This window comes from Lonchura striata, chromosome 2 (genome assembly GCF_046129695.1).
Source record: "Lonchura striata isolate bLonStr1 chromosome 2, bLonStr1.mat, whole genome shotgun sequence".
NCBI classification, from domain to species: Eukaryota; Metazoa; Chordata; class Aves; order Passeriformes; family Estrildidae; genus Lonchura; species Lonchura striata.
In genome coordinates this window covers 32,925,414-32,947,312 of record NC_134604.1, presented here as the reverse complement: position 1 = coordinate 32,947,312, position 21,899 = coordinate 32,925,414, and the positions used below count along the sequence as shown (strand labels likewise).

At 41.2% G+C, this 21,899-nt stretch overlaps 1 protein-coding gene across 14 annotated transcripts in view; it reads left to right on the top strand.

Annotated features, from left to right (window-relative positions):
* The window catches only part of TENM4 (teneurin transmembrane protein 4), a 1,541,819-nt gene that overhangs the window by 1,472,759 nt on the left and 47,161 nt on the right, over positions 1 to 21,899 (top strand). For 11 of the 14 annotated variants that reach the window (XM_031505163.2, XM_077781310.1, XM_077781308.1 and 8 more), the window contains 5 exons: positions 1,363 to 1,506; positions 2,488 to 2,737; positions 5,238 to 5,258; positions 11,462 to 11,694; positions 21,027 to 21,181. In XM_031505163.2, the coding sequence (XP_031361023.2) occupies positions 1,363 to 1,506; positions 2,488 to 2,737; positions 5,238 to 5,258; positions 11,462 to 11,694; positions 21,027 to 21,181 (803 nt within the window). The remainder of the gene's footprint in view (positions 1 to 1,362; positions 1,507 to 2,487; positions 2,738 to 5,237; positions 5,259 to 11,461; positions 11,695 to 21,026; positions 21,182 to 21,899) is intronic. The other 3 variants (XM_077781309.1, XM_077781307.1, XM_021533846.3) reach the window with 1 other exon arrangement.

Below are 21,899 nucleotides of genomic sequence, written 5' to 3'. Positions count from 1 at the left end.
AGGCTGCCAGGAAATTATATCAGCAAAATGGGAGAGATCCCAAATTAGCAAATACAGCTCCTGTTGACAGAAGGATGGTTCATTATGCCTCATAGCTCAACTGAAGAAAAGTCTTTTTATAGGAATTGCAGGTTGCCTGGTTTTCCAGGAGTAAGAATAGGTGCCTTCCTCCTCTCACTCACGTTCAGCTGCCTTGAGCAGGCTGGATTTTACACCCTACTGAGCCTTACCCAGCTGGGAGTCCACATTGAGAAATGTAGCATATCCTGAAGGACTCTGTGTGCATGCTCTTTAAGATGCTAGATCATCAGTGGGACCTGGAGTGCTCCGTGAAACAGCTCTGCAGCTCCAGAGTACACAAGCAAGTCTGAGGACATCAGCATTCATGCCTTCAATGATTCTCACCTCCAGAACAGTGGAAAATATTGACCTTTCATATCCTAACTTACATCTTTTTCTGATACAATCTGCAAAAGGCTATGTTTGATGGTGAATCCTGAGTTCTCTCAGTGCTCAGCACTTTTCAAAGAGGCTGGTAAACTTGTACAATAAGACAGGTTTTTTTTATATCTAGTAGGAAAAAAAAATCTATGTAATTGCTTTTCATTTGTGTGGAACTTGCAGTTCTGCTCTGCTTCAGCTGTAAAGATTAGAAGAAGAAAAGCAGACCAATGAAAATGGTCCTGCTTCTTCTGAGAAAATCGTAAAGGAATCATTATTCTGTCAAAAACAGTCTTTTCCTTCTGCTGACGTAATTTTAAGCAACTCCAGCGTGTTCCATGGAGTTACTCCTGAAAGACTCTGATTAGACATCATGGCAAGCAAACTTTTGACATTGACAATTACCATAAGTTAACCTGGCTGAGACTGCTGCCTCTGAGGGACTCACTGCCCCATGCATGAATTGCACAAGTCTTTATCTTCCAAGAAAGACCATAATCAAGATTAAGTTCCTGGCATGCACTCTTTGATCAAAGAAATTACATAGGAGTAAAATTCTCCCATTAGAGAGTCCAGCAGTGGTTTACACTCTCAAATCATAGCATACCCTGAGTTGGAAAGGACTCCCACAGATCAAGTCCCAGTCCTAGTATCCGTTGTTTTTAAATATGTCCTTAAAGCAGTGTCTTTTTAGGACATTTGCCCAACACAGACAACAGCATTGACTTTTTTAGACGTGGAATAAACTTTTAAGAGGAAAAAAATATTTGGGCTGTGCATTATGATGATGACATTTTAAATTGAATTAACAATTTTCTCTAGAAATGCTCTTACCCCTGCTCAATTGCAACTCTGTGTGTACTGGCACTGCATTTCTGGGTTACTAATCTAAGGAGTCTCTTGTTTCTCTCTTGTTCACAGTTTCAGTAGGTTATGAGTATGAATCCTGTCCAGACTTAATCCTGTGGGAGAAGAGGACAGCTGTGCTTCAGGGTTATGAAATTGATGCTTCCAAACTTGGAGGATGGTCCCTGGACAAACACCATGCCCTCAACATACAAAGTGGTAGGTTGTCTGTGACTCATAACAAGAGTAATGAAGCATTGCAAGACCCAGTTGCTTCTTATCACTAGGAATTCAAGAAAAATAAAGGAAAGAAACCTGACCAACAAATTATTTCTGGTAACATACATTTAGAAGAAATTTGGTGTGCAAAATGTAAAAGAAGCTGGCCGTCATGAAGTAGTTGAATGTCAGCCCAGCTTTGTAGTGTTGTAAAAGAAGGGTGTTAACAAGGAAAATATTCCTAAAATAATGAAGGGGAGCCTATTCAGATTGAAGCTCTCACTAAGCATAAATCTACCCAGAGGCATCCTCCAATATGCAAAGTCTGCTTGCAAAACAAGAAGCTTTATGGGTCCTAAAGCAGAGTGGAAGGTTCCAGAGTCCTTGAGGACTGCAAAAGGGAAGCTTAAAAGCTGATCAGAGCATGTCCAAGGGTGGAAGCACTTTGTCCCTTTGGATAATAGTGGTATGGGAGCAAACATCTCATTCTACCCACATCACTGCTGAGAGTGCTATATTTAGAGGGAAAATAGGCAGAGTGCCTCTAAAACTTTGCAGATTAAACAGTTGTTTAGAGAATGTTCCATGGTCTTCCTGGCCCTTACTTTTCCATGAGCTGTGTAATTTCTTTGGTTTTTTTACCTAGTGGACTGCAGATTACAGGGCAAGGAGGAACAGACAGGGCAGGTAAAATTTCATAAGATACTGAAAAGTGCATGTCATTCAAAGGTAAAGACAGTCTTGTTCTCCCTACATATTTTACTTCTGCAGGAAATGTAATGGGTCTAAAAGAAATACTTAATTCAGAGAAGAGGCTCCTCATTTGAAATTATCACAAAACAATGCTATGAAAGATGATAAACCTTCTTGCTACTTAACAGATTTCCCAGCTGGCATGCAGCATTGTCAGTTTGTTCTCCCTTTAGCCTCAGTCTCCCTGTTTCTTTAGTTTTCATAATACTGTTTTCTCTCTCTGTCTAGGCATCTTGCATAAAGGAAACGGGGAAAACCAGTTCATTTCCCAGCAGCCACCTGTAATTGGAAGCATTATGGGCAACGGCCGCAGACGGAGCATTTCTTGTCCAAGCTGCAATGGTCTGGCAGATGGGAACAAACTCCTGGCTCCTGTTGCCCTAACATGTGGGTCTGATGGAAGTCTTTATGTTGGAGATTTCAACTACATCCGAAGGATCTTTCCCTCTGGCAATGTCACCAACATACTGGAACTGAGGTACTCTGTGCTGAATGTGGCTGTTAGAGTAATGCTCTTAAGTTCTGCAGAAATCATATGTACCCAAAAGAAAAATGAGCAGTACTCTTAAAAAAAAAAAAAATAAAATAAAATAAAATAAAAGCAAACAACACAGCAAAACAGAGAAAAAGCTGTCTGGATCTGCCTCTTCTGCAACTCTGCTGACTTTGATTTACACCAGAGAAATACAGGCCTAGCAAGTTCTTCCAGAACTGAATCACATGCCAAAAATATTGACATATTTCTGTGCTGCTAAATCAGGATGTGCTGATGTCTGCCTTTTCCTGTAGTCAGAAACCAGTGGGAATGCTGAAAATTAACAAGCAGCCTCTGAGATAACCTAAACTTGGAAGGACACAGCACTGATGATGATATGTAGAGGTGAATCAGGACTGATAATCACTCACAATTTAGACAAGATGATCACTCTAGGCAGTCACAGACTGGGGTTTTCTTGTTGTTTTTTGAGGGGACAGCTGCAGCAGCCCCCTTCAGTTCCCAAGTGAGCAGCAGTGTCAGGCTGAACATGCAGATGGGGAGCATCTGGAAGTAAGTGGAGAGTTTCCTTTTAATGTCAGAAAGCAAAGAAAAAAATATACCAGGAGAAATAATGAGAAAGGGTCAGGAACATCAATTAAAAACAATGAAGCAGAGGGAAAAGTATGATTTTTCACAATTTCTGAGAAAATGGAATGTATTGTGAGTGAACCAAATTTCAAATTTATCTCACTGGGGATATTTTTCCTATCTAAAATTTCCACAGCAAATACAAGAATTCACTTCAAAGCAATGGGGCCTGGTTCTGGGCTTTCCATGGCCAGAAAAGCCTCACTCCAGGAAAGTCAGGTAGAGTTAGGGCTGTGTTCCTGAATGAGGCTTCTGTGCTAGGCCTGAACTCAGGTCCTGAGAAGTCAGTATGAGGACACCTGGTAGGAAGGGTCAACATTCCCATTCACCTCTCAAAATTTGGCCTGAAAGTGAGAATCTTCCCAAAAGTAAGGCCCTCCCTCCTCACATTTAATATCCCCTGCTGCTGAGGACAAACATAATACTGCATTTCTGCAAGGACTGCAGCCAAATTTGTGCAAGATCCCCTTTGTCCCTCATGCACAAACATACCATAGTCATTAGACCTCGCCAGAAGTCTTATTTAGCATTCAGAACCATCTTTGTAGGTCATGGTGTATGGAAATAAAAGAAATCCAGCCAGCCACCACCAGAAGGCTGGCACTTACAGAATAGCTGCCTTAGTATGGGCACCTCAGAGGGCTGGGACACCTTTCAAGTAAGGAATCAAGAACCTCATTTTTACTATTCTGTTCCATGATACATGAGAACATAATATCTCTCATGTTTGTAAAGTGGGAAGCTGGGATAAACCTTCAGACCTGGTCCTCATCAGAGCGTAATATCTATCCTTCTATTGCCAGAAAGTTATTTTAATTACCAAAGGAGAAACTTCCAGAAGAGCCTAGGTGAGCCCAAATCCCATTGCAATGGAGTAGGATTAATAATCTCTTTCTCAGAAGTACAGTTTTGAAAACCCAATCCCCATTTTATTGTCAGTGGAAATACCAGACCAAACAGAGGTTTTGGAAAGCATTTCCTCACTGGGGAAGAGAAAATTGGAAGCCTTGACAGAGTAGCCTTGCTGGCTGTTGTGTAGAGCCACAGAGTTAAATTTACTCCGGAGTTAAATCTGCTGCAGCAATTGCTGCTTCGTCTGTGCAAACACTCACGTTACTGGATCTAATAAACATTTCTTCACTCTGGTGTGCTATAAAGTAAGTGGGTTCAGATGTTGGCTGGCTAAAAGGAAAGCCATTGCTTTTGGACTAAATGGAGTTTGCTTGTGTCTTCTCAAATCAGCATCTCCTTTGAGATTAACACCCTCACTGTTTGGCTCCGAGGTTTGTTTGCAGGAGTGGCTTTGGAGAGTTAGTGTTCTGGGAAGCAAATGCATTGTGGGTCACAGAGAGCTGCAGCTGGGTGTGTAACTTAGACCTATGAAAAATGTCCAGCTCAGCATAATTTCAGTTCTCTGGGCTGGAGTTCACAAGGTTACAGCAATGAACTGCCACCCGTAACTGCGCAACTCTTAAGTTACCTTTGTAAATCACAAGGTGTTGCTTTGACTGAGGGAGAAAAAAACTGTAAAGATATCTGCATCTGCATCTATTTAGCTCAGTGCTGCACTGAATGATAGATAAAGTCTGGTAGTCCTATCTCTTGTGTGAGTGAATAACTCTAAGCAGGTGAGATCACACTTCTTTTGTGGTATGCAGCAGTACATAAGTGAGCTCACTGCCAAGTAATATCCAATATAAAATATATCAGTGTCATTCCAGCTAAGTCTTTATTTATTATTGCATTGTGTGATACAGTTACTGTCAAGTTTTCAATCTGCTAATAATGCATCGAACTGAGCTGCTAACACCTCATTCTTTCTTCTATTCCCTGCTTTCCTGTCTTCTGTCAGAAATAAAGATTTCAGACATAGGTAAGCCAACCAGTGGAGAATTCTTATGCTGCTCCCTGTCTTGTTGCATGTTGTTACACAGTGAGCCACAAGTGCCATTTCCAGATGATTCAATAGCAAATGAAGCTGGCGTGATTAAAACTGGCGTAGGCAATCAGTCATCAGAATTGGGAGCCATTAATCACAATGTGAGCCATGCAAGCCTCTGCATGAGCTGTTATAGCTGGAGACAGGGGAAATACCAGCAGGAGAAGCAGGGTAACAGGTGGTGGAGGGGGGAAGAAAAATGTATGGGAATTAACCAAAAAACATGGGAATGGGAACAGCATCAGGATACAGATTAGGACCAACTAGGATGGAAAAATAATTCTCATACAGTGAAAAGCTTTCATTTGAGTTTGAGGGATTTAACAGGCATAATGAAGATCTCTATTTGCCCCAGCATCGCCCACCCAGGGAAGTTCGTTTTTGTAACATTTTTCAGTCTGAGCTTTCATAGAGAGCTTTGGCACGTGAAAGTCTGTCAGACTCAAATAGGAGGTAGTGCAACTCGAACCTTAGCCAGGAAATGCAATAAAAGAGTAATGACAAGAAAACAAGATAAAAGACAGAATCTTAAATTGGAGCTTTGTCACTAAGAATATTTGTCACTTGGGTTCACTGAAGTTTCAGTGGGTTTGATACAATCAGTTGCATTCCAGAAGTTGTCAGCTTCCTGTCACTGGCTGTGTTTGCAAGGACTTCTCTGACTCTGACAAGTTTCCCATCCTTCTCCCTGGTTGCTTTTCTAAATCAGAAGCTTAGACTGTGTGGAGTTGGGATTTGTGTGTGTGTGTGTGTGTGTGTGTGTGTGTGTGTGTTTTTAGTTTTATTTTGCATTTGGGATTGGGGATTTTTCTTGCTACATGCTTTTTATTTACTGTTTCTTTGACTTCATAAAGGCTGTGCTAAACTAGAAATGTTCTTTCATCTGCATGCCTGGAAATGAAATGGAGTAGAAACTGATTTTTTTATCCTATTGCCAGAACAATAATGAAGGGCTGAGCTTCACATATAATGGACTGGCCCAAAGCATCTATTAGCAGGGCTGGGAGGTTGGTACTCAAGACCTTTTCACTAATTGTCCTCATCAGGCTGAGTTCCAGCCCCCCAGGTACTCTTTCACATCATTTGAAGGCTATAGAAAAATTAATTTCTCTTTGACACAGCCAGGTTGTATCCCTAATGCCCAAGAAATACACAGCTACTTAAGTGCATCTGTTTGACAGTGAAGGGCGGCAGCTGTATACCTGTTATGAGAAGAGGTTTTGTGTATGAAAGCAGTATCTGAAGGAAGATCAATGGACTGGCCACAAACACTACAGATTGGCATGCAGAGTTGGCAGGGCTTCAGCCTTTAAGCAATTTCTAAAAACTAAGAAATTAAGTGAAAGAAATCCAAGACATGCCTGCTTCAGTGTAGCCCAAAGGGGATAAGGGAGGGGGGAAGCAGGCGAGGAGCTCCAGATCAAATCCTCCCATCTGTGACTCTGTTGAAGGTGTCACCCATCTCTTAGTGCTTGTTCTGTGACATTGGCTTTAATACTTCTGGCTAGGAAGTCTCTTTGCTACTGACCTTCGAGGAAATGTGTGGGTGTAGTCTCAGCTAAAGCTCCAGTGCTTTAAACTCCAGAGGGTCCTAGGCTTGACACCAGTGACCAGCAATGGTGCAAAGGGGGAGATCCACAGGGCTGAATCGTAGTTTGGAAAAGCTGAAATCCATATGCTAAAGCTGCCTCAGTTCAGGGGAAAGGAATTCCTCCCCAGTATGTCGTCTGTGGTGAGCTTGATCTCCAAAGGTTCTGGAGCTACCCACTAAGAGGCTTGGTTCTGCAGCTCTGTGTGCACAGCCAAGGTCTAACTCTGCAACAGCCTAAATAAGGGACACTAGCTAAGCCAAAAAGTATCACCAAACCATGATGCCTTCTCTGCAGGAATGTGGAGGGCAGTGAGGCATTTATGTCTTGGAAATATACAAAAAGTGGGCACTTAAATTTATTCTTCCTTTCTTGTTTCTATTTATACTGTAGAGAGAAGTCTACAATTAGTGACAAAGAGCGGTATCTCAGCAAACAGCTCTGGGATCAGACAAAATGTCCCTTGCCATCTCTGTCTTGGCTTATGGCATTGTTAAAACATTTTAATGTCCAGAATGTCACACTAGAAGAGCTCTGGGCATCACACAGAAACTGCAAACACTAAATGACCAAGCACAAATCCTGCTCAGTGCACTGTGTGACCTCCTTAGGTATTAATCTAGTGACATCCAGGGAAAAAAGACCAGTACCTCACACAAGCTACAATTAAATCCTCTAGTTCTGAGCTGCAAGGTGCTTAGCATGGAGCCATGGAAACACAGCCCCGCTGAACAAAAACCTCCTGACTGCAGGAATTTGGTGGTTCTTTAGTCACTAGCAAATGTACACAGCCAGCAAAGCTCAGAGGGGAAGTGGATAGCTGGCACAGAAAAAGGGGTGGTTTTGTGTCCTTAAACGGAGACATCAGATCCAAAGAAGCCCTAGGGGTTTATCCAGGTCAGTGGTTGTGGGTAACTGATTTTGGTGGTGTGACTGCTCCTGTTTGTTGACCACAGTGGGAGCCAGAGCTGTGCAGTTACCAGTAACAGAAGTTGTCCTTCTAGGAGGTGACAGATGTCCTTGCATTTGAGAAACTAAGATACAGTAATCTTGTAAGACAAATGTTGAAAATAGTAAGACAAATCCTACTCCAAAAGGTGATACTTCTCTCCACTGCTTGTAAAGGGAATTAAGGCAGCCAGCTCTGATGTAAGCATCCACTTTGTAACCATCTAAAGCTTGGTGAAATTAATCCCTTGGCATTTTACAGAAACCAATAAAAAGATGTAGTCTATTGTGCTGATGTTTTGTAGGGAACCAGCTGAAAAAAGGGATCATCTCCCTTTTCTCATCTCTTTTCCTTAGAGACTGGCTTCCCACTCTGGAGCAGGAGGTTCCTTCCTAGGACTCCTCCAAAACATGGGCTCTGGGCCCAAAGGGAGAATACCAGCCTTTGTTCAAAGCCTGTGTACATATCACAGTGCAACTGAAGCAATCCACAATCCAAGCCTCATGCCTCTGCCAGCTCACCCAACTTTATATCCCATTTATTCCCTCTGCCTGTGTCTAAGGAATCACATAAAGCACAAACACTTTAAAATAGAGTCTGAATCTCCCTAAATGATCCTGTCCAAACAATGAGAATGATAAAGGGGAGAAAAGAGATGTATGGAACGAACTATACACAACCCCAAAGAAGTGGGATCACTGTGGACTTGGAAGATACCCCTGTGCTTTCCCAGCACATCACTGTGTCACAGGTATACAGGGAAGCAGTATCACCTCCATTTCACTTTGGCCTGCAGAACCATGAAACTGTTCTCATTCCCAGTAACTACACCATCGTGCCCACTAATACCCATCAAAGTGTCAATTCTTGGCTAGGGATGAGCCCATCCCATCACTGCAACTTCAGTATTATTGCTTCAAGGGGTTTAAAATATCAATGCATTGCCCCGGGTTTCTTTAAAAAAACCTGTAATAGCTCAAGGAACATTCTGAATGGAAAATGAGCTCTTCCTCCACAGTCATTTTCTAGTGGCAGTGCCAATATGGGGGATAAATATTCTAAGACTACAAATAGTATAGCCAATCAAGTCTTTTGTATAGTAAAAAATTTTGTGTTTTGTTTTGGACTGTTATCTAGCTGAGAAATAAGAAATGCTTCAGCCCAGGCATATTTATTTCAGTTGCTGTTTAGCCCAGTCCAGTTTACTGCTTGGATTTGCCTACTGATTGTGGCTTTAAATAAAAAGTGAATCCCCAGTGTTCCTGGCTCCACTGCTCATGCACTATCACAGATAAAGGGAAGCAGTTTGGGAGATTTTACATGACCAATATATGTTTATTTAGCACCTTTCACCCTGAAGGATCTCAAAGTGACAAAAAAAACCCTCCAGTGTATAACACAGTGCAATTCATGCCGGGGCAGAGTGCGATACTAACTCTCTGCAGTGCTGAAAACAGTTGGCAGAGGCCAGGGGGGTAAATTCCAGCTTGACCATTTTAACAGGTCGTTTCAGCATCTACTCTATACAAGAGCTGGGAATAGAAAATTGTTTTAAGAGCTCTCTTTTTTACAGAAGATTGTAATCAATAATAAAATCCACCAGAGTGAGGCTGTGCAATCCAAAAATAAATCACGACAATATTGCTGGGAGAGGGGAGCAGGAATTTCTCTTTGTCCCTATTTTTCTCCATCTCTGGGTAAGTCATTTGCCTTTGCCCATCTGCAGTTAGCCTGCTCTAAAACCCTGGGAAAGTTATCTGTGCTTGCCACTCAAAGATGGTAAAAGATTGCAAAGTGCCATTAAAACTGTCCTCCTCTTGTCCACCTCCCATGCAAAACAGAGATTACGAACAGCTCAAGAGCTTACTGAATTCAGCAGGGCTTTGTTAGGACAGTCAGCAGAAAATGCAAGACCCTGATCAAAATGGATGATGGATTCCCACAGGGAACTTCTTCCACCAGGGTTGAAGCCACTTGCTTAGTGTGAGTGACATGCAGGTAAATGAAATAATACCCTCCCAGCCTGCTGTCATTGGGAAGGAATACAGATGCAGACTGAACTGTCAGGCTGGAGCTGTCTTGAAGGTCAGAGCATTTTATTTAGCAAGAATCAGTGTCATTTTTGGAGATGAAATCTGTTCAGAGTTTAATAGGATAAATCACAAGGGATATTCCAGAATAAGTGCTTTCCCCCCACCCCCATAGTATTAAATAATTTGAATGAAGAACCAATTTACTGCTTTTTAAAATGAGAATAACTCAGTAATTTTTACGTGTCTGGAGAAGGGGTAATTTTCCTAACATAAAGGTTGGGAGGAATTTTCTATATGCAGAATAGAGTCAAATGTGATTGACACTCAAGTTTCTAGTCCTGGAACTTCTGGAACAATTCCATTAAGTGCAAAAATGTGAACTGTGGCCTAGATTTTTATTATTAATACTTTGGACAGCTTGAAGATGTTTTGGAGAAAAGTAGATACTTTTCATACTTGTTCTAATTACTACTTAGGCTTTCTTAGAAGGAAAACAAATCTGTTCAGGAAATATATTAAAAGTCTAACTTATTGGTTTCAGGCTTAGAAGAGATGCATCTCAATACACACTAGTAGTCAATAATTTTAATAAAATATATTAATAACTGAAGTATCTATGTTAAAATAGGTAAAGTTCTTGCAAGACAATCATTTAAATTTTGTCTAAACTCATCTGGTTGCTTTTTTCTTGCCAGTCCTATTGGTTACTTTCCATAAAGTGGATTCTAGTTTATTAATTTCTTCAGTCTTGGGCTCATTTAGTGTTGCAATCATGAAGCTAAAAATATTATCATTCTGTCTTCTCATCCACCAGCCTTTCTTGTGTCCAAGGAAACAGTGAGCAGAGGGTGTTCAACAGGGGACTGACATTCAGGTTCCTCAGCTAAATCCCAGTTCATACTTTACTTGGGGCAAAATGTGCCATTCAGGGAATTATTTTGTTTCTCTCATCACTGAGGTTCAGCTGAATTCAGTGGCAGGATTCCCTTAATCTCCTTGAGGGCAGAACAGAACTTTAGAGTCTTTGCTGGAGTCAGCAAGAGCATCAGGTGAACCTTGATGCAGTGATCTTGAAGGGTCTATCTTCAAGTGCTTCGTACAGGGAGTTTCCTTTTGGAATCTTTGTTGGGAGGGCAGATTTTTTTTTTCATTATTATTTGTCTTATTTCCCACTGTCCTCTGTTTTCCCTTCACTTCCTGGCACTGCACGAACACCAGTTTCAGGACTATGTCTATAAGAAGTAAATAAAGCAAACGCCGGCAGTGGAACTCTACCTGTAGTAGTTCCTGGCATGGTTTTGGCTCAAACTCAGACCAGAGAGCCCTTTCCTTTGGTTGCTTCCCTCCATGCCAGAGAGCACCCCAGGCACAGTGATTGCTAATGGATACAGCTTGGGATCCCGTGTTGTAACACACCCTGTACTAACCTTGTCCAAAACAGCACTCCTTCACTTTCCCAGTCTTTCTGCCCTGTGCGTTTTTGTTCTCTAAAGTGTTTGCATTGCCTGTTGACTTAAGGAAACACATCATCCAAAAAATTAATTATGTCATACCCTTGTTTTTCAGCCACAGCCCAGCTCATAAGTATTACTTGACCACAGATCCGATCACCGGCTCCATCTACCTCTCGGACACCAACAGCCGACGTATCTATAAAATCAAATCAACCACATCAGTGAAAGACATTGTGAAGAACTCAGAGGTCTTGGCTGGAACTGGGGATCAGTGCCTCCCATTTGATGATACCCGCTGTGGAGATGGAGGCAAAGGCACGGATGCCACTCTTACAAATCCCAGGGGTGAGACTGCTTCTTCTCCACTGCCTTTTTTAAAGGGGGCTTTTTGAAAGCAGCTTGTTTACTCACACTGGAGATTGCTCTCCTCTCCAGTTCTGAAACACATCCTAAGGGCTTGCTCCTGGAAATAAGTATTTCTCACCCTCTGCTAGTCGTGTCATGGTTCTTCAAATTCATATGGCTGGGAGGAATGCTGAGCCAGAGAGGTTCAGTGATGGGCACATGTTCAGAGGGCAGTGGAGTAAATCCACCCATGGAAATGTTAGAGCATTTCTTTTCATCTGACACCCATCACTTTGATGTCTACAGAGCAACTACTCCTCCTTAGCAACAGTGCTTGGTCCTTCCCAATCTGGTCAGGAATCACTAACATTCAATTCACTGAGGCTTTCTTGGCTTTAAAAAAAAGCCCTATAAGCATTGCTGTGGATAGATAGATAGATAGATAGATAGATAGATAGATAGATAGATAGATAGAAAAAAGGGCAGCAAAACTAGCATACAGCTCAGAGATACTCAAATGGTGGTTTAGACATTGACATTACATATCATAGCATGCAGCTTAAATCCTGTAGGGGGTGGATACTTACTTTGATATAGGAGTGGTGTAATTCAGCTTAATTTTACCTGGTTCCAACATCCTGAAATGTGATAAAAGCACAGTTGAATCAGAATAAAAGCATCACACAGCCTTCATGGCTGTGAACTAAATTGTTCAAAACAGGTTTAGCCAAACATATGCAGTCCTGTGTGTAGCCAAGACTTCAGTCTGGCAATCTCAAGGTAACAAGCTCTGCAGATGGAGGATGTCGCTCCTCCCAGCTGTCCACAGCACCTCAGGAAAAAAAAAAAAAAAAACCACACAGGGTGATAGGGATGAGTTGAAAGGGATAGAGATGAGGTGAAAGGCACTGCTTTTACACAGATTTTCAACCATGTTTGTGAAGAGGGCTGGGAAGGACACCCATGCAGGAATGCTTTTTGAGATGGGGTATTTTTGTCTGTTATGTATTGTCCTCTGCACCGCTGTTCAGAGTGAAAGGAGTTATTTACAGGTTCTTGGCTTTGACATCAATGTCATGCAGGTTTGTTTTTTTTTTTCATTGTATTGAGGAGTGGTAGCTCCCTCCTTCCTCAACACAACAATGGCCAAGACTATCCCAACCTCTTTGTAAAGCAGCCCCACACCAAAACCCGGGGATCCTTTAACAATTAACATATAAACATATAAATTAACATAATTAAATTAAAATGGGCTCCTGCCCATGGCAGGAGGTTTGGGCCAGATGACTTTCAGAGGCCTCTTCCAACCCAAACCATTTGTTATGGATGTTATGGAAAGTTATTTCAATAAAAGCAAATGAGATTCCCAAAGAAGTTGTGGCTGTCCTGTCCCTGGAAGTGTTCAAGGACAGGTTGGATAGGGCTTTGACCTACCTGTTCAAGTGGAAGGAGTCCCAGCCCATAGTAAGGGTTTGGAACTAAGTTATTTATTTTATATCCCCTCCAACCCAAACCCTTCAATGATTCTATGATTCTCAGGAAGTTATTTTTCATGACATAGAGATGACATTGTTGTTACTGAATCCAGGAAACTCAAACTGATTTAATGAGCTTTTGTGCCAGGTCTGGCTGTGATTATTTTTTGTTTTGGTTTGTTTTGGATTTTTGTTTGTTTGGGGTTTTTGTGTTTGTTTGGGTTTGGTTGGTTGTTTGTTTGGATTTTTGGTTGGTTGGGTTTTGGTGTTTTTTTTTTTTTTTTTTTTTTGTTATGTCAGCTAGTTGTTTCCTGGTAAGGATGCAGGAAAATGTACTTTGGAGGACGTGTTTTTTGACAGACTGTAATATTCAAAGAGTCCAGCATGGTTTCCAAGCACTCAAGAATCCCATCCCATGAGTTAACCATTATATTGGGCTAAAGTATTGCCAGAACCACAGATAAAGTAAAGGAACAGCTACTGGTGGTCAGTTTATAGTGTAGAATTTGCCTCACTGAAATGAGAAGGCTGACTGAAAAGAAAATTAAATGACTTGGGCAGAGAGATTCAGGCAGTCCAGCAGATGAATCATGAGATCAGGGAATCCAGAAATCTGTAATCCAATTTTCTGCACCTCTTTGAAGTTCAATCAGTGCAAAAAAAAAAAAAAAAAATCCCACCACTTTTGTTAGTCCTCTGTTCTCCCTTGTACAAGATAAGAGGAATATTATTCATTTCCATCCATGGGTGAATGTTACAAGGTTTAGATGACTTATGTTTCTGCTTTGCTGTAGCAAACAGCTCTGGAGTTCAAAGTTTTCAGCACTGAAATCCATCTTGTTGGCAACTGAGGCTCTCAGGAGGCCATTCTTCCACCTCAATCATATAACAGCAAAATTCATGCATTCATTCCTCATAGCTCCAAAATTTCACAAAACAGAAGTAAATTGAGGGTGAAAGAGGAAATGACATGAAGCAAAATGACAAGAAGAAAATAATAATGCAGAAAGCCTGCACTGCCAATAGAAAGTTCCTAAACAGTGTTCCCTGATCTGATTGTAATCTGACTTTGCAAATTCTGCTGAGGCAATGGTTGTGGCAGGTGTGACTCATTCCCCAGTCCTCTCAATAAATGATGAACAGTGAAAACCTATGCTGACAATGTAATATCAACATTGTTTATACTTCCACAGTGGTTCATCCTAGCAAAAAAATCCAGCAAATGCTCTTGCCTCATGTATTTCATAATATTTCAAAATAAAAATGATTTATTGTATAAGTAACCGATAGATCTCAAGTGACCCTCTGCTTCTGTGTCTTGTCAGGCAAATAAACACTCGTAAGTGAATGGTCAAAGGAAATTAGAAGACTATTCTGTAGCTATAGAGATATCAGCTGGCCAGGGAAGGACTTGGAAAGTCAGTTTTTCAAGAATCATTGCTCTTCACAGAAGTCTACTTTTTAAGCCTAAAGCTATTTTTTTTTCTCTTAACATAATTGTTTCATGCTAAGAAGAATTTCAGTATTTTAAGGACATCTTTGCACTTTTTCAAAAATCATAAAGAATAAAAGTCTTGCCTTTCATGGTGTTTTAATTAGCTGATATTTGCAGCTTGCTAGAAAATACTGAGGGATACCTTCCTGTCAGATGAAAACCAGCAATTCATTAAGGCTGGAGAAATAGTCATGAGCTGTCAACATATGCCTTTTTATATACCTTTAGTCCTCTAGACCAGTCAAATAACTGGTCTAGATAGGTTTTTTTGTGTCTCTTCTCAGAGGAAAGAAACTAGTATCCTGAAGGTGGTTCGTTCTGTGACAATGCACGTGTTCAAGATGGGATGAACCACATTCTGGGGTGCTGGTCTTCTCCTGAAGAATGAGGTCCCCACTGCAGCAAACACTGTTCAGAATAGTTCTGCACATTCTGAGCAGCAGACTTTTCCCCATTGTTTTGATTACTTCCTCCAGTTCTCACCTCCACTCCCTTGAGTTCAGAGGGAATAGTTTCATAGAATTTTAGAATGCTTTGGGTTGGAAGGAACCTTCAAATACCATCCAGTTGCAGCCCCACTGATATGGGCAGAGACACCTTTCACTAAATCAGGCTGCGCAGATCCCCATCCAGCCTGGCCTTGAACACTTCCAGGGATGGAGCATCCACAGCCTCTCTGGGCAACCTGTGCCAGTGGCTCACCACCTTCACAGGAAAAGATTTCTTTCTAATATATAATCTAAATCCATCCTGTTTTAGTTCAGAGCCAGTATTGTATTATATATAATTATTATAATATTATTATATATTATATTATATATTATTATATATAATCGCTTGTATTGACAGGTCAATACATTTCTCTGAAGTACTCTCTGGATAGAGGTTTCTTGTCTCACTCCAGTGTAGGAAGAACTCCCTTTAGACCATCAGCTCAGAAAAGACATTAAGTGGGGTAAAACCTTTCAGGAGTTTCACACTTTACCCATCTTTGGCTTGTTTAATAAAGATAGGCTACAGAAGCGCAGAACACTGTGCTAGGTAGATCCACTGTGGATAGATCCACAGATGAAATAGGGGTGGCAGTGGTTTGGTCAGGGTATTTATCATAGCTATTAGGAACCAGTCTGATCTGTCCAATTCATTTGCCACAGAGCACAGCAAAGCTTTCAGATGCTAATGAATTTCAATATATCCTTGCAAATTAAAGTGTTACCACTTCCTAATTATCATCTGCTAATAATGATCCTCTTCTACAAGCAATCTAAAGAAAAATTAAAACTCCAGCTTGTCAGAGCATTTCTTTTCATCTGAGTATTCACCATTGGTTCTTCTTGGGAAAATGTTGTGGCAGAGAAATTACCAAGGAGCTTGCAATTAAGAGAGATTGCAGTGACAAGTCTGACACAATAGGAAGAAGGTTTCAGAAGGCATATAGGGAGATAGAGGGCATCTCATTCATTTAGCACCGTAACACCAATGTGAAATGAAGTAATTAATTTGGGGACAGATTGGTTCTTTCACTCTGCCCTGCTGAATGTGTAAACAAAATTTCAGTTGTTCACTAAGTGTTGAAGAGTTTGACAGAATTAATTGAGGAATCCAACCCTCCACAATCTGTTAACATTTTTATGGTCAGATAATAATAGGACCATTCTGGGGAAGACCAGAGGCTGACTGAACAAAATTTCTTGTCCCTTACTCTGGCCAGCAGAGACACTTCTAAGTCTCTAGACAGGGTCAGTGTGGTCTTCCTGTGCTAACACTCCAGATGCTAGCCATCAGCATTTAGGGGAATTTCTAAAGAAGCTGCACCAGACCCATGCTTATGTACCAGCATCAATTGACTTAAAAACCATCCTGAACACCTAGATCTTTTTCTTCCAGGCACTCTGTGATAATAATTTCCACAATTTCTTTAGTCAAGTAATGAAAAAGAATGGTCCTTTTGAGGCCAAGCCACTGTTTTTTTTGCTTTTTCCTGTGTCTTTGCCAATTCTTTGCTGTCTTGTAGTTCCCTTCTTGACCACTGCATAGCACAAAACGAATCTTAGCAGAAAACTTTTCGCAGGAATTCTAGAATCTTTTTACTGTGTGCTCTTTTTCAGATTGTCAGTATATATGGGCAGTTAGGCTTTCTCCTTCCCCTGTGAATTCTTCTGTACTTACTGACATTGATTTTGATCCGACATTTTATTACTCAGTCATTCAGCATCCAGTCAGACAAGAAAGGTCCAAATTTTGATTTCTTTTAAGCACCTGGTTTCTCAGTTAAAAGGGGTTTTCCCCTTTTTCTTTTCCTAACTAGAGAAATATGCACCATGCAATCAATTTTAGTGGTTTGTCTTCTACAAGAAACTCACCATGTCCCAGTAGCTATTTGCAGCATAATGTTGTGCTGTCACCTCTTCATACTACAAGGTCCTGACATTTCAAGCAAATGTCATCACGTCAACTTTCTATCAGCTCACCAGCTCACTGGTGAGATGCACATGGTGCTACAAGCCCTTATTTTGTGAGAGATCTCAGCTTATGCAAGGGGAGCCAGCATGATTTCATAGTGTATGTATTTCATATCTCAGAACTTAAGGTTTGGATCTGTAACACTACCTGGGTAGTGGCAGCAGCTGTTTCCTCTTAGTAACTGTGAGGCTGAACTTCGAGCTGTATGCTGAAAGGCTGTAATTCACTTATGTTCCTATGGAAACATGAGAGGAGCCTTCTGCCAAAGCAAGCCAAGGCCTTGGGCTTAACACGCATAACATGTGAATTACCCATTTCTGTGCCTGTTTGCAGGAGCCAGCTCCCAGCACTGGAACTGTGCCTATATCAGAAAGGAAAAAGAAACGTCCAACCTTACCTCTACAGTCTGCTGCAAAGCATCCATGAGATGCTTCTTTCCCTTTTCACAGAAGTCATCTATCCAAAGACACTTGTCTGTGGGATAGCAGGGCTCTTCTCCATGATTAGTTTTGATTCCAAGACAATCAGCAAAATCAGGAAAGGATTGGAGCAGCTGCCACGTAAGGAATGTGTGCAAGTGGGAATTTGGGGCTTTGACAGACTGCAAACTCTGCTGCCCTACAGAACATCTCAGGAAATGTGAGGCAATTGAGATTGCTTAGCCTCTGTGAAAGAGGGATAAGCAGAAAAGTGCTCAGTGATAAGAACACATACACGTACCCATTGCCCTGGAGTGGGGTGATGAGTGGTAACTTTGCTATCCCACTTTCACTTACTCAGGTGTGCAAGCTCTTTGTCTAAGCTGGAATGCAAAATAAAGTTGTGACCTATCAGCTGATCAGCGCTGGCTTGAGGGCCGAAGTGCATCCAGGTTATTATTACTGTAACTGGGTAATCAGACCAGCCATCAAACCCCAGCACTGCACACAGTGAACCACTGCCAGCAGACACTGCTGATAAATCCAATGCAATGCATATGGAATTAGCTAAGGAAGAAAATTCTGCCTCATTGAAAATCGTATTATCCAGCCTGCCACCCTTCACTGGCTTTTGGCTTGTCACACAGAGTAATGGACAGGCACCCAGAAAAATACTTGTTGTGAACCAAGGAATGGGTAAGAAGCTCTTGTGTTTGACAAAAGCCAATTAAGATCAACTAAACCTTCTATCATGCCTCTTCCAAAAAAAAGCATGTCTGCCATATTGCTTAAAGAGCTCAGTTGTGTTCCTGGCTTTTAAGCAAATGCCAGAAAACATGAAAGAACTTGACACTCAGTAGGCAAAATAATTAAGAGGACTAGAGACCTTCAACAGCAGATGCCAGTGACAGGTGACATGTGCCAGTATCCTGGAAGGATCCATTGAAGAGGGCATAGTGCTGACAGATGTCATGGGAGGTGAAGATAGCTTGCTGAAAGCCATGGATGCCAGTGAGATATTGATGCTTATCCCATCAGAACCTTCTGCAAGCATTTAACGAAACGCTAAAATACAAGTGATGTGTTTATATTTATAGTGAGAATAAATGGCCGCCACTACTACGGTTTCTCCCATAGCATTCATCAGACCATAGAATGGTTTGGATTGGCAGGACCATAAGGATCATCTAGTTCTTATCCACCCTGTGGGGGACACCTTCTACTTGACCAGGTTACTCAAAGCCCGTCCAACCTGTGCTTGAACACTTCCAGGGATGGGGCAGCCACAATTACTTCAGGAAACTTTTGCCAGTGCCTCACTATCCTCACTAAATTCAGATGTTCAACAGTTACCTTGTGCTCCTCTTCAGGGCTCTTGTTTCATGGCCCTGCAAAAATGAGTCCTTGGCATGAATTCAACACAGGTATTAAAGTGTAGGACTAGAAGCAATCTTTCAGGTCATTCAGTCCTGTCATCCATTATCTCAGCAATCCTGCTATATAATCCCCTCCAAAATTAATGAACTTCATCTTGAAAGCAGCAAGTAATTTTTTTCCTCACTGCAGTAGAGGCTATTCTGAAACCACACAGCTCTGATGATCAAATATCCAATCCAGGTCAAAGTGATGCCCTTCAAACAGGGTGATGCTGTGAAGAAGTAACAAAAATGCTGGTTTTGCCTCCTGGCAATAATACACAGCTCCCATTCAGCTCAGTGATCTGAAAACACCAGTTTTCTGACTCCTAATTGACTTGGAATCAACAGGTTGCAGCCATGTCTGAATCCCTTCCTTTATCTCAGCTCAATGCAGAAGTTTGTTCTTTGTCTCAAACAATGACTTAGTCCTGATGTTTTTCTGCCAGGCTAGATAATCTTCTGTGGATTTCCTTATAATCAAATCTGCTATGTTTTTCCACATATCACCTACCTCCATGGCTTCCAGCCCATGCAATACTTACAGTGCTGGCTGAAGGCCATGATTTTAGTTGCCAAAGCAATCAGAGGATTAGTCCCTACTCTATGAAAATCTAGAATTTTTCATCTGTGAACTGCTGCATCTGTACTTCACAGCAGAGCTCACAGAGGATGGAGACTAAAGGTGTAGATATTTCGAATAAGGGGATCTGGCTACAAAATAGCATTTTGGAGGAACACAAGGTCTGATCACTCCTCAAACATTCTCAAAGCTTTCTATCTGAAACAGAATTTCTATCATTTCTGTCACCAAGATGACAGCCAAAGAGACAGTCTTGTGAGGATTCAGCTCAGTAATTTAATCTGCCTATAATATAAATGTTTTCTTTAGAGATATTTTCTGTAGTATTCGTTTATAGTCAAATGGGAGGAAAAGGTTTTTCTAGCAGGATTTGTATAATCTGCTGGAGATATGGGCTTTCGGGTGATGCAAATTGCACTCTCAAAGTAGATTTCTCTCTCCACTGATTAGAATAGCTTCAGATACTTTCTTAGATGTAAAATGCAGATGTCTGGCTTTTGCCAAGTGATTGTTAACCCTGAAAGCAAAAGAAACAAAACAGGGAGAGCCTAATATTAATATATTTCAAGCAGAATTTTCGCTTGCGTAGCAAAAGATGTTACAGGCCTCTACATTACATTTCTGTTTTTTTACAAGCTTTTAGTGTCTTTAACACGCTCAAATACTATGCTGTCTGACATTCTGCCTCTATAGGGTAGATGAGGTGAATGACTGTGGAGTTATTTTAATTTATACTTGCACAAAGAGGAGGTGAATGGAGCCCCTAACTTCTTATTCATGCCTCAGTCATGACCTTTCTCTGTGCCCTTGTGAGAATTGCATTGTCTGTTATCTTTCTGATATGTAAAATTAGAATGATCACACTCATAGACTGTTATGAGGTCTAATTAGAAAGTGTAGAGCACTATCTGCAGGGCAAGAAATGAGATCAGCAGCCTGTAACTGCTGTCAGCAGACCTCAAATCCATTGACAGGAGTATGTCTACAAAGGAGGTTTCAGCAATGAAATTAATCACTAGCAGAGTTCAGAATCAGGTGAAACATTGTATAATAGTGGGATTATCCTAGGGAAAACCCTTTCTCATTTATCCCTCTGGAATTTCATTGACCTGATGGATCTTTCACAGCCTTTCTTTATCCCATTTTTGAAAGATTCATCAGTGAAACATTTTTACATGCATGGCTTACCATTCATACCATGAGCAATACAACAACCAGGTTTCTGAACATGCAAGACGTGCAATTATTAGAAAATCTTTTCATTTCAGCAGTTCACCGAATGCCATGCCCTTTTCCAGGAGTGAGCAGGGATTTCTGAATTGCATTGAAAAGTGCCTTCCATGGAATGGTGCCAGTTCAAAGCTCTTGATAACCACATGCCCAACTCTCCTCTCATCCATTTGGATTGCCATAAAAAGGAGCAATAGCTCCTCATGTCAGGCTGCCATCACTTTCTGACTGTCTTTCTTTGTTCCTTTCCAGGCATCACCGTGGACAAGTTTGGGCTGATTTACTTTGTGGATGGCACCATGATCAGACGGATTGATCAGAATGGGATCATCTCAACCGTGTTGGGTTCCAATGACTTGACATCTGCTCGGCCTCTCAGCTGTGATTCTGTTATGGACATTTCTCAGGTAAGACAATAGTTTGGTTTTGTTTTTACAGAATGCAAGCCTACACCTTCACCCTTATCTGCATGTCTCTGTGCTTCCCCAGCAGGTCTGACAAAGAGGTAAGGGCTCAAGGAGAGTTCCGTTTCTACATAGTTTATGATATAAAATTGACTGGATCATAAAAGAATTACCCTGTAAAGACATAAGGAAACACTTGACTGCTCTAACTCATAGATTTCTGGGGGTGAGATTTTTAAAGATGTTCCAGCCACAGAACTGACTTCTTTCAGTGTTTCTAGTCAGTGGGAAAGCACAGATTCCTGGCAAGGCAGGTTGTTATGATAATGTCTAACTGTACGCCATGGACTATATGCCATGCACTGTATGCCATGCTCCATTATAACATCTTAGCTAATCACAGGTTTTTTTATTTTCTTCCCCTCATCCTAATTTGGCCCAGCACAATTTTAGACCTGAATCAAATTAACATAGGAAATATTGATTGGAGGATGTGGTGCCAAAATTAGCAACAGCAGGAAAACAAGAATCTTGAATTGCATCAGATTGCAAATTGGTTGCAGCTACCACCATGCTGGGCTTTTTAGTCCTGCTGCTTCAAGGTGGAGAGAAAAAAAAAAAGAAAAAAAAAAGAAATCTCATTTTGATTTTGATTGCTTTACTGCTGGATGCTGCAGAAGAGAAATCTGTTACAGCCCAGCACTCAGTTTTGTGTGGCACT